Source organism: Neolamprologus multifasciatus, chromosome 20 (genome assembly GCF_963576455.1).
Source record: "Neolamprologus multifasciatus chromosome 20, fNeoMul1.2, whole genome shotgun sequence".
NCBI classification, from domain to species: Eukaryota; Metazoa; Chordata; class Actinopteri; order Cichliformes; family Cichlidae; genus Neolamprologus; species Neolamprologus multifasciatus.
Window position 1 is genome coordinate 17,430,637 of NC_140458.1, and position 15,879 is coordinate 17,446,515.

Consider the following 15,879-nt stretch of genomic DNA (forward strand, 5'->3'; position numbering starts at 1 on the left):
GTAGGTTAATCTGACTCCAGCTCAGCTCGAGTTTAAACTTACATTTTCAATCAGCTTGTCCTTCATGATGCGGGTATAGTTCTCGTGGATGTAGCGCTCCTCCCAGTCCTGAAATAAATATAACATACAGATTTGCTCATTGCAAATCACACCGTGTCCTCATCAAACCTTCGTGTAGACGCAGAAATTCTTCTAGACCGCCTTCTTTTACATATGAAGATCAGACAGTGGCTTAGCTTAGACAGTAACTTTAAAAAACATTTAGACTGATTGTTTCAGTAATGTCGATGTTGACATGTATACTAAAACTTTGATACTTTATGCTGATGTCAGCACTTGTAACATGGAAATCCCCTATAACGACATCTACAATGTTTTCATGGATCATTTGTGCTGAAGTCGTATAATGTTGTAAAAAAAAAAAAGAAGATTGGTTTAGCACACCTGTGAATATATCTTATCTACCATCACATCACAAAAAACACAAACTGAATTTCACTGTGAACATTACAAAAGACTTTCTCAGACAGTTTTCTGTACATAATTACTTTTAAATTTCATTTTTCTTTTCAGGATTTTTCTGAGAAATATTCCAAATACGTGTGTGGAGCTAAGATGATTGAAGACACTGTGTCTGAAGAAGCGCACAGAGGGAGGAAATAAGCATAGCTCTTATTTTACAGTATACATGGCAAAGCATTTTAATACTTAACAATTTAAGTGGATGTGTACTGTAGATGATACAGTCCTGATCAAAAGTTTAAGACCACTTGAAAACTCATATTTTGCATGGCTGGATCTTAACAAGGTTCCAAGTGGAGCTTCAACACGGAACAGGAAGAAATGGGAGTGAGACAAACCAGAGTGAGACAACACACCTGTCAGACTTAAGATCCCAAACATATTTTGTATTATACCTTCATGTACACATGATATATGAAACCAGTTTGCACTTGTTTCCTGCACAATGTTTGTCTTACGTCTACTGTTTGTAGCTAACTTCATTTTTACTTTTACATTTTTGTATCTCATAGTATAAGAGACTGTGGCACCTTTACTATCTTTGTTGTTTATTTATTATTTACTGTAACTGTAACACAGCAGTTTCCCTTTGGGATCAATGAAGTGTTCATCTGTCATCCATCTAATGATTAGGAAAACCGATATGAGACCAGGATGTGGATTACCATGTGACTTTTTAAACCTGCCATATTGCAGTACATACATGATATGACCTGCATGTTGTCATGCTCTGATGAAGGTCATAAAACTGAAACGTTAGCATGTTTGGTGGCATGGCAAAAATACACTGGTGAAACTGAGATATGGCAACTATTCCCCTGAAATTTTGAGCTAGACCGACATATCTTAGATTACGTTTGTCAAAGGTTTCCTCGAGGAGGAACTGTGGACGTTCTCTCGCAGATATATATCATCATTTGGTGTCCTAGTAAAAAATAGCAAGCGGTGTTTCTTTAAACCCAACCTAAAAACCCACTGTCTATACATTCACACAAACTACATTGATTATTTAAACACTCTTCATATGTTACACTGTTTTATTCCTTTGCTTTGTTTTTCCATTTTGTCTCGTTTTATATTTGTGATTCTTATTTTATATAAACACAGGGATCCTTTACTGAGCCTATATAACACATAGTGTCTGAGTGGTGAGATACTGTGTACTTATATGAATGTTTTGATTTTGTAGCTAACAGACCCAAAATTAAAACAGCTTTTATATCGTACATAGCAGCTTAATTCCACCAACTTCATTTCTGCTACCACAATAACCATTCTGCCTGCCACAAACACTACAACAGCTAGAAATGTTTCCAGGTGTTTCTTCAACCATCTCACCACTGGATTTTCAAAGATCTGCCACAGATCATTGTGTAGATGACCGGTCTGGTAATTTTCTGTAGACAGGATGCGGCCAAATGTGTGCATGTTGGTTACATACATGAAGATTCCCTGAGAGCAAAAACAACAGGTCAGTCACTACTGTGGACAGTTTTTCACTTGAATGTTTCTTTAGGTAAAAAAAAACAGTTTCCTGTTTCTCTTACTGACCTTGTTGCGTATGCTGTGGCAGAAAGCCATGTCAGGGTCCGAGGAGCTGAACAGCTCGTAGTCTTTCAGCTCTCTACGGAGGAGGCCACCTTTCACCAGGTACACATTGGACACATATGGTACATTCCAGACGCCCCTAAAAACAACAGATAGTTGACGTACCAACAAATGTTCCAATGAAGTCTTAGCTGCTACAAATGTCTGTTGGTCATTATTTAACAAGCCCACCCTACAGGCACTTTTTGTCAGGCCTGCAGTGCTTTTTTTTGTGGTGAGTTGAACAAAATGTCATCACTGATGCAAGCTGACTGTTAGCTGGTGATGTACGTTGAATGTGACACAAACGAAAAAAGAGAATGTAATGTCTCAGAGGCAAAGAACATGATACTCTAAGGCTCTGCACGTGATGTCATGCACACATCACTGTAGAGCTGTCCACCATGTTGGACGTGATAACTTGTGGCGATCACGTCCAAACACTCCTACATTGCTTACATAAACATGATCACTGCCTACCTTGCTTACGCTCAGCTGTCAATCATCAAGGACAGAAGGAGAATCTTTTTATACCTCTTCTGCATCGTATACATAGTATTTGTTATAAGTTATTTTAATTTTTAAACTCACCAGTATCTGTTTCAAATAATATTTGACCATTTAAAAATCTTACAGTTATATTTTTATTATGTCTTTCTAGTTTTTTCTTTCTAATCTTTCTCATCTGCCTTCTCCACCACTTCTCCCATCCCCATCCCCATCTAACCCTAACCCAGATGCTGTCAGTTAAAGCATTTTATAGATACAACATCTCCATATTTCCACAGTTCAACTTTTTTCTCAAAATTGCATTTAGACATCAATCTTGAAATTTCTGCTTTATTGCATTGATGCATTGATGTTTTAAAGTTTTTGTTGCTGTTCTCCGGTTCCTGCTGAACTGCGCTATCACAGAGTGTGAACTCCATGATGACACACTTTCATCCCAGAGCTTTATTATTCTGAAGGATCAAGTGAAGGTGGATCTACCCAAGGTCCAGGTGGGTTGTACTTACAAACAGCTGCAGCAGTTCCTGCCATTTGACAACTTCTACCATCGCTTTATCACTAACCTTATCAAGACAGGTCTGCCTCTCACCACTCTCACCTCTCCTAAACTCTCGATTTATTTTAAATTCTCATCCAGCTCCTGTGCTCACACACACTTATGAACATTGGGGCTAAGGTTGCTGAGAATCAAACTCATTCGAATTTTTAAAAGATGAACATATAGCACCAGTTTGAAAATCCCAATTCCTTCTTGAGTTATTGTATTCCCAGGATTTTCTGGAAACTTGACCTTTGACCTTGACCTTTAGGTCACCAGGATTCAAACTTGTCTGAGAGTTTTCCTAGATACACCTAGATACACTAGTTATTGCAGGCACAGATTTGGGTATCTGTACCAACCACCGGTAACGACAATACCCCCATCAGCCTTTTATGGTCAAAAATGAGGAATGCAAAAAAATTCTAAATGCTGACAGTTTTTAGGAAGCGAATAAGCAACTTACACTCTCCGTCCTTGTACAATGTCCACATAGTCCTCAGACCTGGCGTAGTAGCCGTCTCCACTGAGGGCTCCCCAAAAGTTGCTCCACAGCCGACCAGCTCGAGTTATCATTGGTGCTACAATAGGACTACAGGAGGCCATTCAAGAAGTGCTATGTGTTACATTTCTTCATCTAGACATATACTCAACTCACATAAAAACATTAGAGCTAAAGAAGTTAAATGTGACTGTGACTACTGCCAACACATCAGCGAATGACTCAGTATAAAAACATTTCCTTACAGGTTTTGTTCAATCAGAATTTTGAGTGTATCCTTGTTCTTTAAGACCACTTCAATGTCCAAACTGAAGAAATAGTCACAGTCCTGGTCCCTCCGGCACAGATCGCTGAAGAAGAAAACACACTGATAGATTAGCACATATATTATAATAGAATTTAAAGAGCAATCTGTTATTGACCTTAATACTGTATAATGAAGAGTACACGTCATCTTCTGCAACTCAGTTGATAAACATTTTAAAATGAAAATGTGTCACGTTCTGGTTGGACAGCACTCACAGGCCTAGGTTCCTAGAGGCAGCTCCATCCATCTCTTCTTCAGGTTCGATGACTGTGACGTTCTCATACAGGCTTCCATAATCCTTCAGGAAAGATCGGACCTGACGCTGATGATGAGCTTCCTGGAGGGAAAAGGAAAACACAAAGATATGCAGAGCAGGAAGACTGCTGTGAAGATAAATATGTTGCAAAATGTAGAATAAAAAATGAGAATGTGTAGAAACCTGTACGTTTTTTACACGCTTGTGTTTTAAATTTACGGTTACAGAAAAAATGCATAGATTGATGTTTTCACAAATATACTGGAACTTCAAACTTGTAATTCAAATTTTGCTCATATTTATTTATTTGTTTACTTCTTATAACCACAAATCTGAATAAAAGTGCTCGACTGCATCCTCTCAAGTCACAAATCCACAATCTGCACTTCGACTGTGATGTGTGGTAAAACTCGAGCTTGTAGGCAGTGATGAGGAGCACGGTGGTTGGGGGTGGAGGGAGCAGGTCAGCCAATCAAAAAGCAGAAGACCAAATGATCTTCATTAACCAATGGTACAGCAGCATTTGACATCATACACATGACTGTTGCTGACCTACTGCATAAACACGCAGAGGCTTTAATCACCATCACTGGTTTAATCACACCAGTCTGGACTCCAGTCTGCCCACTTTGCAGTAATATGTGGACTGAAAAACACGGGACAATAAACCTCCTCCCACTCAGTGGATCAGACCACACTCTTGTCCAGTTAGCACCTCAGTATGTTCCTGCTGTTTAAAGACTTCCTGTTGCCACCAAGTCTGCAAGGAGGTGGAAGCAGGAAGCCAGCGAGGCTCTGCAGAACTGCTTGAGGTGTCTAAAGAGTGTGAAAATGCATCAACAGCGTATTCATTACATGTAAGAGTAAAAGACACTCGATTTCAAAGATTTGACAAAAGATTTCTTGCAAAAATGTCACAGGCTATAACACCACCTAAATGTTTGCCAAATCAAAAAAAAAGTTGAAAAGAATGTACAGAAATGTCCGAGGAGGGCATAAAGGTTAACCCATTTGGCAAAGGTGGGGAGGCGCCAAAGGATAACTGCTGCCTGGACATTGAGGACACTGTGTACAAATCACAAGAACTTGATTCCCTCCAACTCTCTGTGGCTGAACACACTGCTGGGTTCCACACACAGCAGTCTAACAAACGATTCTCCTAGTTTCATGGACTTTGTCACAGAGAAAATCATGAACCCATCTTCTGTTAAAATTGCCTAAATCAATCTGTTCATTACCTACTAAGTCACGTTAAATCCAGCAGGTTAATAATTTTTAGAAGGACTGAAAATGTCCTTATAAACCTTCATGTGAAGAGAAGTCCTCAAAAACATCAAAGTAAGAAGGTGTAGTGCCCGTCATGCAGCTGTGATAAGAGTAGATACTGTAACCATTCTGATTCCATTATCGATATCACTTATCGACTGTCACTGGCTCTGCTTTGAGAGTCACCACCGTCGCTAAGCAACACATCAACAGCATTACATTCATGCAAATACTTGCACGCTGTGCGGTCAAATGTTTGTGCGTGTTTGTTGAGGTTTTTCCTTTCTTCGTTGTGATCAGTGTTGGTGTCGTTATTCAACGCAAGTAGTGTATTTCACATATTACACACAACACATTTTGTGTGTAATATGTACATTACAGTACATTACTTAATAACTCCAAGGAGAAGGTAATTTGTTACACTACTCGTTACATTATTTTTGGGTTTCTCTGTAAAATAACCTGAAAGGCGTTGTCTGATAATAAAACTACAGTCCCACAAAGCAAGTTTCTATTCACAGACTGCTGGAGTAGCTGTGAAGCACATAATGATCCTTCCTTACTTTATACTAGCACCTGGTGTGTGTGTGTGTGTGTGTGTGTGTGTGTGTGCGTGTGTGTGTGTGTGTGTGTGTGTGTGTGTGTGTGTGTGTGTGTGTGTGTACATATATATAGAAGTAGCAGCTTTATGAAATAAACTCCACAGTATTTCATTTAGCCAGCGTATTTACATCTTAGTGAGGTATTCTGGTGTGATGCTAATTTGTGTCAGACTACATCAGACATATTTTTGCTGAGTGTCAGGAAAATGTAGTTACCTTGTTAAAAATGAAGAGTTTGATCTTGTTCTTGGGATGCTGGAGCTTCAGCAGCCGTTCGAAGAACACTGTAACAAATGGAGTGGGCTGCTGAATGAAGATGCCAATCACTACCAGAGGGTATTCATTTTCCTGTTAGAAACACACATTAAAGAAAAAAAAAGTGTCATGTTCTACCAGGATGAGGCTTTGTGCCATTTTTATCAGGCATCAAAGGTAGCTTTGGGAAATAATATGGATACAGTTTGTCAGGAAATGTAAACAGACCTGAAGAGCTGTGAGTGACCGTAGATCCTCATGACACACTGTGCACCCAGACTCAAATGTCCATGTGTTGGGGATGTAGTTCCCCAGGTAGTTGATCTGGAGCTGGAAAACAGTCGTGTGCTCTTGTAGTTCATTTTATATCAATCTCATATCTAATAGTCTAACACTGGTAATCTCTTAGTTGTACTAAAAGATGAGAGTAACAGATTTTCAGAATCTCAGACATATAGGTAGATTATCATTAGATTACGGAACGACCCCTGAGTTATATTATGTATCAGAATCAGTGAAGCACAGGCTGAGGTGGGGATGGTAGCAATCGTCCAACCCAACTTATTAATCAACCTGTTGAACAGTTTCAGTTCATTTGAAAGCCTGATACTTACCCAGTCCACCCAAGAAGGCAAACTAAAAAAACGGTTTTATTTGTTGTTATTCATCGTCCACCCGGGCCTTATAGGCAGGTACTAAACATGTCAGACTCAACATGGCATTTAATCTGTTGTTAGACTCAATTGGCTTCTGTCAAAATGTAAAAGAACCCACCCACCACTTTAATCACACTAGATCTTGTTTTAACATATGGATATGGAAACTGAACATTTAACAGTGTTTCCTGAAAACCCTCTCCTGTCTGATCATTTCCTGATAACATTTACATTTACAATAATTGATTGTGTAGAGTAGACTTTATCACAGTAGTTGTCTTTCTGAAAGCGCTGTAACTAAGTTTAAGAATATAATCCACCCACTGTTATTATTGTCAATGCTCTGTACCAACATAGAGCAGAGCAGCTACCTGAACGCTACTCCAACAGAGGTCGATCATCTTGTTAATAATTTTACCTCCTCACTACGTACGACTCTGGATACTTTAGCTCCGGTGAAAACTAAGGCCTCAAATCAGAAGTACCTGACTCCGTGGTATAATTCTCAAACACGTACCCTAAAGCAGATGACTCGTAAGCTGGAGAGGAAATGGCGTGTCACAAATTTAGAAGATCATCATTTAGCCTGGAGAAATAGTTTGTTGCTATATCACCCTATTAGAGCACTTCGCTCTCACACTGCAGGCTTACTAGTTGTTCCTAGAGTATTTAAAAGTAGAATGGGAGGCAGAGCCTTCAGTTTTCAGCTGAGAAAACTGCTGAGAGAATACAAACTCAAACCTTTCGAGCAGGTTTTATTGTTTCCATTAAAAACTGTGCGATGTGACTACAGCTTAATAACATGGAACAGATAAGTCGGTACCTTTGTTGGTCCGTTCCCGTGGACGATGACAGGCAGAGTATCATACAACACATTTCTGACTCGTACTTGACTATCTTCAAACTTCAGCACCACATCATCTGGAAACATAAACAGATGTAAAACAACTATCAGACTTGTTTTTAAGATTTGAAATATCAAAACTACACATTTACATTTTAAATGTTTCAAGAGAACACTGAAGATAAATAGATCAGATAGACAGAGAAGAACAGAAGAACAAGTTAACTACTGTAAGACCTAGCTACCACAAAACATACACAATACTGTTACTGCTGACAGTATGTCATGGTCCTAGGTCATGTGACCCAGTGTTTTGTGTTTTCTTGTATGTTGATATTCATTGTTTATGTTTTAGTCTCATTTAGTTATCTAAAGATCCTTCTATTTTGCCGAGGTCGCCATGTTAGTTCTTTGTTTATCAGGTGTGTCCTCACCCCCTGTCTCCCTCGCCCTTCATGTGTTTCAGTAATATCTTTGTCTCCAGTTTCCTCTTCTTGTTTACGTGTTTTTCCCCCTGTGACCCATTCCTTCTGTCACGTGTGCTTTCCCCCGGTCATCGTGTTTAGTTATGTCCATGTCTCATCTCCAGTCCCTTTTTCATCCTCTGTAAGTTTTTATGGTGTTTGCGTCCCTCGTCAGTCCACCATGGTAAATCCGCGTCTTAGTCTGTCATGTCTTTCATGTCTGCGTGTCCTATGTTGTCAAGCTTGTGTCATGTCTGCGTCTCATTATGCTTCCTGTTTTATTTTGAAGAGGTCTGGTGTCCCATGAGCGATCGTGGCTCAAGAGTTGGGAGTTCGCCTTGTAATCGGAAAGTTGCCGGTTCGAGTCCCGGCTTGGACAGTCTTGGTCGTTGTGTCCTTGGGCAAGACACTTCACCCATTGCCTACTGGTAGTGGTCAGAGGCCCCGTTGGCACCAGTGTCCGGCAGCCTCGCCTCTGTCAGTGCGCCCCAGGGTGGCTGTGGCTACAATGTAGCTTGCCATCACCAGTGTGTGAATGTGTGTGTGGATGACTGGATATGTAAAGTGCTTTGGGGTCCTTAGGGACTAGCAAAGTGCTATACAAATACAGGCCATTTACCATGTTCATTGTGTTTAGTTTCACTTCCTCCGTGGCGTCATTATGTTCATTCTAGTCAGCTGTTTCCCCGGGTGTTTCCACTTCCCCTGATCGCCTCCTGTGTGCATTTAGTCTGTGTGTTTTCTTTCATTCCTATCAGGTCGTCTGCTGTTTGTCTTCAGAGCTGAAGTTACAGCAGCATGGAATTAATCAATCAACTTTAAAGCTGCAAACGCTTTGAGTTCATATCAGTATCCTTTGACAAATATAATATTAATAGCATTTTTATAACAAATTTGTAAAATCTTAGTTTTGGAGAGATCTATATATTGTCCTATATATTAGTTGGGTGTAAACCAACCCCACTTACTCTAAACCTCTCTTTGGCTCATCAGTATAAATAAGAATTTATAATATTTGGTGGAGAATATATACAGAGACAGCATTTATGGTACAGCTGATTATGAATGAGAGGAAATGATTAAAAGCCTCATAGATATTTAATTTTCTAGGTATGATATAAACACCTTTAAGATTTGAACGTGTTTTCAAGAACTCATCCACACAGTACCACACTGGAATTCTCCCCTTAGCTTCTAAACACAAAACTGTAAGAGTGGCTCCAGCAGATTCCAGTTACAACATCCAAGGTCTCTATCCATGGGAGAGCACAGTCTTAGGAACAGCTAAGATACTGCTCAGTACCTGAGAGTACCTTAGCTTGAGGAACACACACATACCATCCTCTGAGGGTGACAGAGACATTGTTATATGATATACTTTGAACGGCAAACTTACTGAAACCAGCCAGGACAACACACTGTTAGATCAGAGTCAGTTCACAGAGGAGCTTTATGACACGATAGTTTCCACGCTTCTTACATCAGTACGGCTCTGTGTCTAGTGATGTTAGTTAGATCAGATCTGCTGAGCCTGTACAGATACTATTAAAGCAAAATAAAGACTTTCCAATGATCCCTCAATATCCTATGTCTCATGAAAATAGAAAAGGTGTTATATCAGTAATTCAATTTAAATCTAGACTAGACCAAGAAATAATCCCAGCAAACATGCCCGGTGAGCCCACAGTGGGCAGCTCTGGCTGTGTGGCAAAGAAAAAGGGCCCATAGCAGTTTTGCCCTTTAATAGTTTAGGAGTAGTTTTACTTCACGGGGCCCCCATTACAGTTGGCTATGGGCAACCAAAAGACTGGGATAAGTATGGGTTTGCCCCACAGTTCACCCACACTTACCCCCTGTTGTCTGGATTCCATGTTATTTATAATAAGCAAATGCCATACAGGGAAATGTGATTACTGTGGACTATTTTTGTCTTTCAGGGCAAGTGGCTCCATAGTGTAGTGATTAAGGTCTTTGAGTATCAAGCAAAAGATCCCTGACTTGGGTGCGTGAGGAAACATAAATCCCTAAAAGATTGTGTCAGGGAGGATACCTGGTGTAAAAATCTACCAAATCAACTGGCAACATTTTTATCCACACTCCATATCAGCTGGTAACTGTGGGGTCTATTCATTCACATGTCAAAGTGTGACACATATGTGTAGATATCTTCTCAAGCTAGCAGAAGTGTGGCCTTGTAGAAAAGTCGACTTTATCTCTGTTCCAGAAGGATGCAGCAGAGATGGCATTTCACAGAGCATCAGTTCTGATGCTCTGTGAAATGCCAGAGAGAGGAAGTAATTTCACTGGCAGGTAATGACCAAACTGAATTGGCCAGAAACCCCACTGTCCATATCATCTGCAATCTAGAACTAGTTAGGATAAAAACTGGCTAAACACTGCCCAGAAATAGCCCTAAAATGGACTGCAATGTTGATGTCAGTGACGTCAACTTTTATCAAAAACACACTCACACGTTGTTACTGTCAGACCAATGTAACCAAGTCATTTTATACTTCATACAGAAAAGATGACCTGCGTGTCATGGATAACATTTTTTGTTCTGCTCTAACCTGTGCTACGCAACTTATCCACACCTGGATAAAGGTTGTGTAGCCTTCTCATAGTGACACGTCATCAAGATAACTCCTCAAAAGACCAACAGAAGGTGTCCTCACCATGGCACCATACTTATCCTAGAATGGTGGGATGCACCCTCATCTACAAAGAAACGATGAAGGTACTGCCGATTGTCCTCTACAGTTGAGCAAAAAAGCAATAAGAACCACTCCTCGACAATGAAAATATACAAGAACTGGAGTCACAGAAGTAGACGTGGGGACCAATATAGGAGCATTGCAACCACTGGAGCTCCAGTGAGAGCTTTTCAAGGCCTACATCTTGTAACAACCATTATTATGGCATAGCACTGCTATGGGGTGTCTTCCCATTATTGTAGTAGTTGGAGAGTCTCCTAGTGTGAGTGCAGCCATTACAGTCGAGCATGCTGCTCTCCACTCATGTGTTTTAGAGAGACCTTCCCATTGTAATGGGCTGGTGCAGGCGACTATCTAACCCCCGGCACATGTATGTACGGATAGCATAGAGCTGTGGAGACTTGGCTTGTATGATCTTAATCTGTTAATGCCAAATAAAGGTCCTGCCTAGGCTCCGACTTGTCCGGCTAACCTCCATGCCAAATGCTCGCGGGACCTACGAGACGCTCCTTCCTCACCAGACCAACATTACAATCTGCTTGAACCAAGTAAAATGTAGATATCCAGCCATAGACATCATATACCTGAGCTTTCTGCAAACAGTGAAAGAAACCGAGTCCATACCTTAACACTTAGCTATTAGCAAAAATGGTTGCCGATAATAGCCCAACCCCCCAAAACGACTATATCTCTGGGGAAAATCTTAGAAATATGGTATCTAACCAGATTCTTACTCTGGATGGCATTACCCTGGCCTCCAGTAACATTGTGAGGAACCTTGGAGTCATTTTTGACCAGGATATGTCCTTCAATGCACATATTAAACAAATATGTAAGACTGCTTTCTTCCATTTGTGCAACATCTCTAAAATTAGAAATATCCTGTCTCAGAGTGACGCTGAAAAACTAGTTCATGCATTTATTACTTCCAGGCTGGACTACTGTAATTCATTATTATCAGGAAGTCCTAAAAACTCCCTGAAAAGCCTTCAGTTAATCCAAAATGCTGCAGCAAGAGTACTGACAGGGACTAGAAAGAGAGAGCAGATTTCTCCTGTATTGGCTTCCCTTCACTGGCTTCCTGTTAAATCCAGAATTCAAACTCCTGCTCCTCACATACAAGGTCTTAAATAATCCCCATCTTATCTTAATGACCTTGTAGTACCATATCACCTTATTAGAGCACTTCGCTCTCATACTGCAGGCTTACTTGTTGTTCCTAGAGTATTTAAAAGTAGAATGGGAGGCAGAGCCTTCAGTTTTCAGGCCCCTCTTCTGTGGAACCAGCTTCCAGTTTGGATTCAGGAGACAGACACTATCTCTACTTTTAAGATTAGGCTTCAAACTTTCCTTTTTGCTAAAGCATATAGTTAGGGCTGGACCAGTGCTTGCTCATAGGGGGTCATATTGTTATTGGGTTTTTTTCTCTGTATGTATTATTGTAGGCTCTACCTTACACTGTAAAGCGCCTTGAGAGCGACTGTTGTTATTTGGTGCTGTATAAATAAACTTGAATTGATCCCACACAATACCAGAGAAGGACTTCCTTATATTTCCTTGCCTGCCAAACCTTGTGACATGTGTTCCCTACTAGACTTGTTCAGTTACACACAAAAAACTACCTGCCACCAACTAGACAACTGTTCTGTAAACAGTATAACTGTTATTCCTGTAAAGACACTTTAACTCTCTCATTCTTACAATGATCTTTGTACATTTTGGTGATGCATTAAAAGTAAATGGAGCACTCCTCCTGAGACTTTACAATGTGACTACAGACCTGTCAACAGAGGAAATAAATGTAACATCTAAATGAAGTGTATAGTTTGGTCACCATACCACATCTGCTGACATCGTTTTGTTTTTTATGCACCTTGCTAAGGTAGCCAATGATTGTTCATTTCAGCAAAGGAAATAATGCCACAAAAATTACTTTGGCAAACCATAATGATACCCTTCACCTTTGGGGTATTAAAACAATTACCACTTCATCATCAGTGTATGAATTTCTAAGTTATTATCCAAAAATATCACCTCATCTATGTATCCGTAGGTCAAAGTGAAAATGCTACAATTCAATAAGTTCCTTAAAAGGTCTTTTTGAGTTATGAAGCCAAACGTGAAAAGGTTGTTAAAGTTGTTACTCTGTTACTGTTTTCTAACTTCAATGCTCTTTTCGTTGTTTCTTTTCGCCATCTACTCAGTATATTTTCTTTTCTTTTCCTTTTCCTCATTTTTGTGATTTTCAGACTTGTTTCCATCACTTCGACATGAACCCAATGCTCTCATTCTTATTGCCTGTTTATGCCCTGTCCTTATCTTCAGTGTCATGGTGCTCTGTTGTATCTTAAATGCCCCTTTGGGATAAGTAAAGTGTCTCTGATTTCTGATTTTTCTGATTTATTGTCTGTTGTTTATCATTTTTAGTTATAATGTGAATTGTAAACAAGAGCAGGAGAAGATGCTGGGCAGCGTAACATGTGTTATCAACAACCTTGGCCTGCTGGTCAAAGAAAACAAAATTCAGTGCACTCACCAAGTGCTCCATGAAGGTTCTGAAAGAGTCTGCATTTGTTGTCCAGGGTGATATTTATAGATTTCTGAAACATAGAAATATATTCTTTTGATCTATTATGTTACATGTATCCAATAAGATGAAAACTTCTACAGGAACAAACAAACTGTGGCTGCTTCTTCAGGCCGATGTTGGGAATAAATAATTTTTCAGTGCCTCAATAATGCTATGCTTTTTTATTAATAAGTGTTATAAAGTTATATAGTGTAGTATTAAGTGGACACAGCCCTGAAAATAAAGGCATGAGACCATGTGTCCTTGGGGAGTAGAAAGCTGCAGACTCTCACTCACGCTTGCCTGGAAAAATGTAGATAAGAGGGGACCATCTCTAGTGGAAAGTTAGTGAGACACTGTTGTTTAGAGTAGAGTGAGAGAGCTTCTGTAATAAAACTGTTAGGGGCACACCACCATTTGGAGATCCGCGGCAATGTGTCATGCAGGACGCATCTCCCTTCTAGAAGTAATGTGAAAGAGAAATAAAGTGCTAAATTGTCTACTGAGCAGTGTGTTGTCTTCCATCGGATGCCTCTGAGGAATCAAAAGAACTCGGTGAAGTGTTGACATTTAACACCAAGCAGCGTATATTTACCTGCTTTCACATGATAGCTAACATCAGAATACTACTGCCCTGAATTATGCTGCATTCAACATGAAAACGATGTATTTTCAGCACTATTGTTTTGTGTATTGTTCATCATTACCATCAAAAAGCCCCTGGTACATGTTTCAAATTAAAAGCCTAACACGAACCAGGAAAATGTCCAATGAGCTAAAAGACCTGTAATTCGAACCATGTGGACAGAAAGTGCTGAATTTCAGTTAGCAGGAGATGTTATAAACATCACTTCATATAATTACAGTGCTGTAGGGGAATTCATGAAAAAATAGTGGAATTTCATAAAGTTACAGCAGTGGAACAAGTCTTACTCTTTTTGATTGATCAGTGTAAATCTTGGTGAAAAACAGCTGATCACTGTCACCGTCGTCTCCTGTCCAATTAGCAACGAGCTCTTTGATGTTGGGAAGATAGCCAATGAAACCTGTGAGGAGACAAGAGAAATAAGACAGGAAATGATCACATATATTAGAAGTATACATTTGTTCATGACCTTCATGTAGACACAGTGAGGGAAAGTGAAGGTGTCTGTTTCGAGGAGCATGTCTAATGAGCTCTACCAGGTTTATGTCACCAGTGCAGTGCTGACTAACAACCTACTATAAAACCATCTGCCCTATCTCATCTATCAGCAACCTGTGAGCCTCACATTTTAAGGATTTTTTTTCTGGTACTTCTTAAGCCCAGAAGGTGAGTGACCCTTTTAACCTGCTTATTTACACAAGTGGGGAGTAGTGTTTCTATGATTGGGTGAATGACGCATGTTGTATAAAGAGCTTTGAGTGCTGAGGTTGAGTAGAAAAGCACTAAATAGGAACCAGTTCATTTACCTTCCAGGTTTTCCTGCTGGATGTGAGAGATACAGCAGCAGCTTAACATTTAATACCATCTGAAAATGTTTTCTTTTTTATAATTTACATTTTTATAATTGCTTACATGGCACCAGTTGACTAAGTATGCAAATGCTGAAACAATGTTAAGAAAGTACTGATTAATAAAGTACTAAAACAACATTAAGTGCAGTGCAGCACTGCATTTGGATTTGGATCTGTTAATGTATGTTAGTGAGCTACTTCAGTCTCTGGGTTGATTTTTATTAATAAACGCTTTCTGCTGAGTTTACCTTCTAGTACTCGAGGTTAGAGAGCTATTATGTAGAGAATCAATAAGATAATTGGTAAGGAACTAAATGGACAAGTGACATCAACAATGGAATTGGAGTTGCTAAATTCCAATAGATTTCCATCCCATATGAACACATATTACAAAATCTGTTGAAACTGTCTCCATTCTGTGTCTGTGCGTTGGTCTTTTTGTGTTTCCTTGTTCTGTAGTGAGAGGTAGTGGGAGTTGGTATTCAGGATGTTATAAATGTGCCTGTTTTACTGTGAAGGCTGTTCTGTGATGTCTCCTGTCCCTGCTGTGTGACTTCCCTGATTGTTTTCACCTGCGTTTATTATGTTTAGATTTATCTCATTGCCGAGCTGGCCTCCAGTATTTCACCAGCCCTCAGTGTGGCTACATACAGCAGTACTGTACAGTATGAACTGTAGTTGCTTTGTCCACTCTGGCATTGTATGCACTGTTCTTTGTAACTTTTCTGTGTTTTGTTGTTTTCTAATTTCTTGTGTTTTGGATTTTTCCCTTGAACAATGATTCACTTTG

At 39.8% G+C, this 15,879-nt stretch overlaps 1 protein-coding gene across 1 annotated transcript in view; it reads right to left on the reverse strand.

The window, feature by feature from the left end:
- Nucleotides 1-15,879, reverse strand: part of plod1a (procollagen-lysine, 2-oxoglutarate 5-dioxygenase 1a) — a 30,329-nt gene that overhangs the window by 8,157 nt on the left and 6,293 nt on the right. The window contains exons 5-15 of the mRNA XM_085146723.1: nucleotides 14,526-14,638; nucleotides 13,560-13,623; nucleotides 7,825-7,922; nucleotides 6,574-6,675; nucleotides 6,307-6,438; nucleotides 4,182-4,303; nucleotides 3,905-4,009; nucleotides 3,624-3,749; nucleotides 2,074-2,209; nucleotides 1,861-1,974; nucleotides 43-108 (exon numbers count right to left, since the gene is read on the reverse strand). Coding sequence (XP_085002849.1) covers nucleotides 43-108; nucleotides 1,861-1,974; nucleotides 2,074-2,209; nucleotides 3,624-3,749; nucleotides 3,905-4,009; nucleotides 4,182-4,303; nucleotides 6,307-6,438; nucleotides 6,574-6,675; nucleotides 7,825-7,922; nucleotides 13,560-13,623; nucleotides 14,526-14,638 — 1,178 coding nt within the window. The remainder of the gene's footprint in view (nucleotides 1-42; nucleotides 109-1,860; nucleotides 1,975-2,073; nucleotides 2,210-3,623; nucleotides 3,750-3,904; nucleotides 4,010-4,181; nucleotides 4,304-6,306; nucleotides 6,439-6,573; nucleotides 6,676-7,824; nucleotides 7,923-13,559; nucleotides 13,624-14,525; nucleotides 14,639-15,879) is intronic.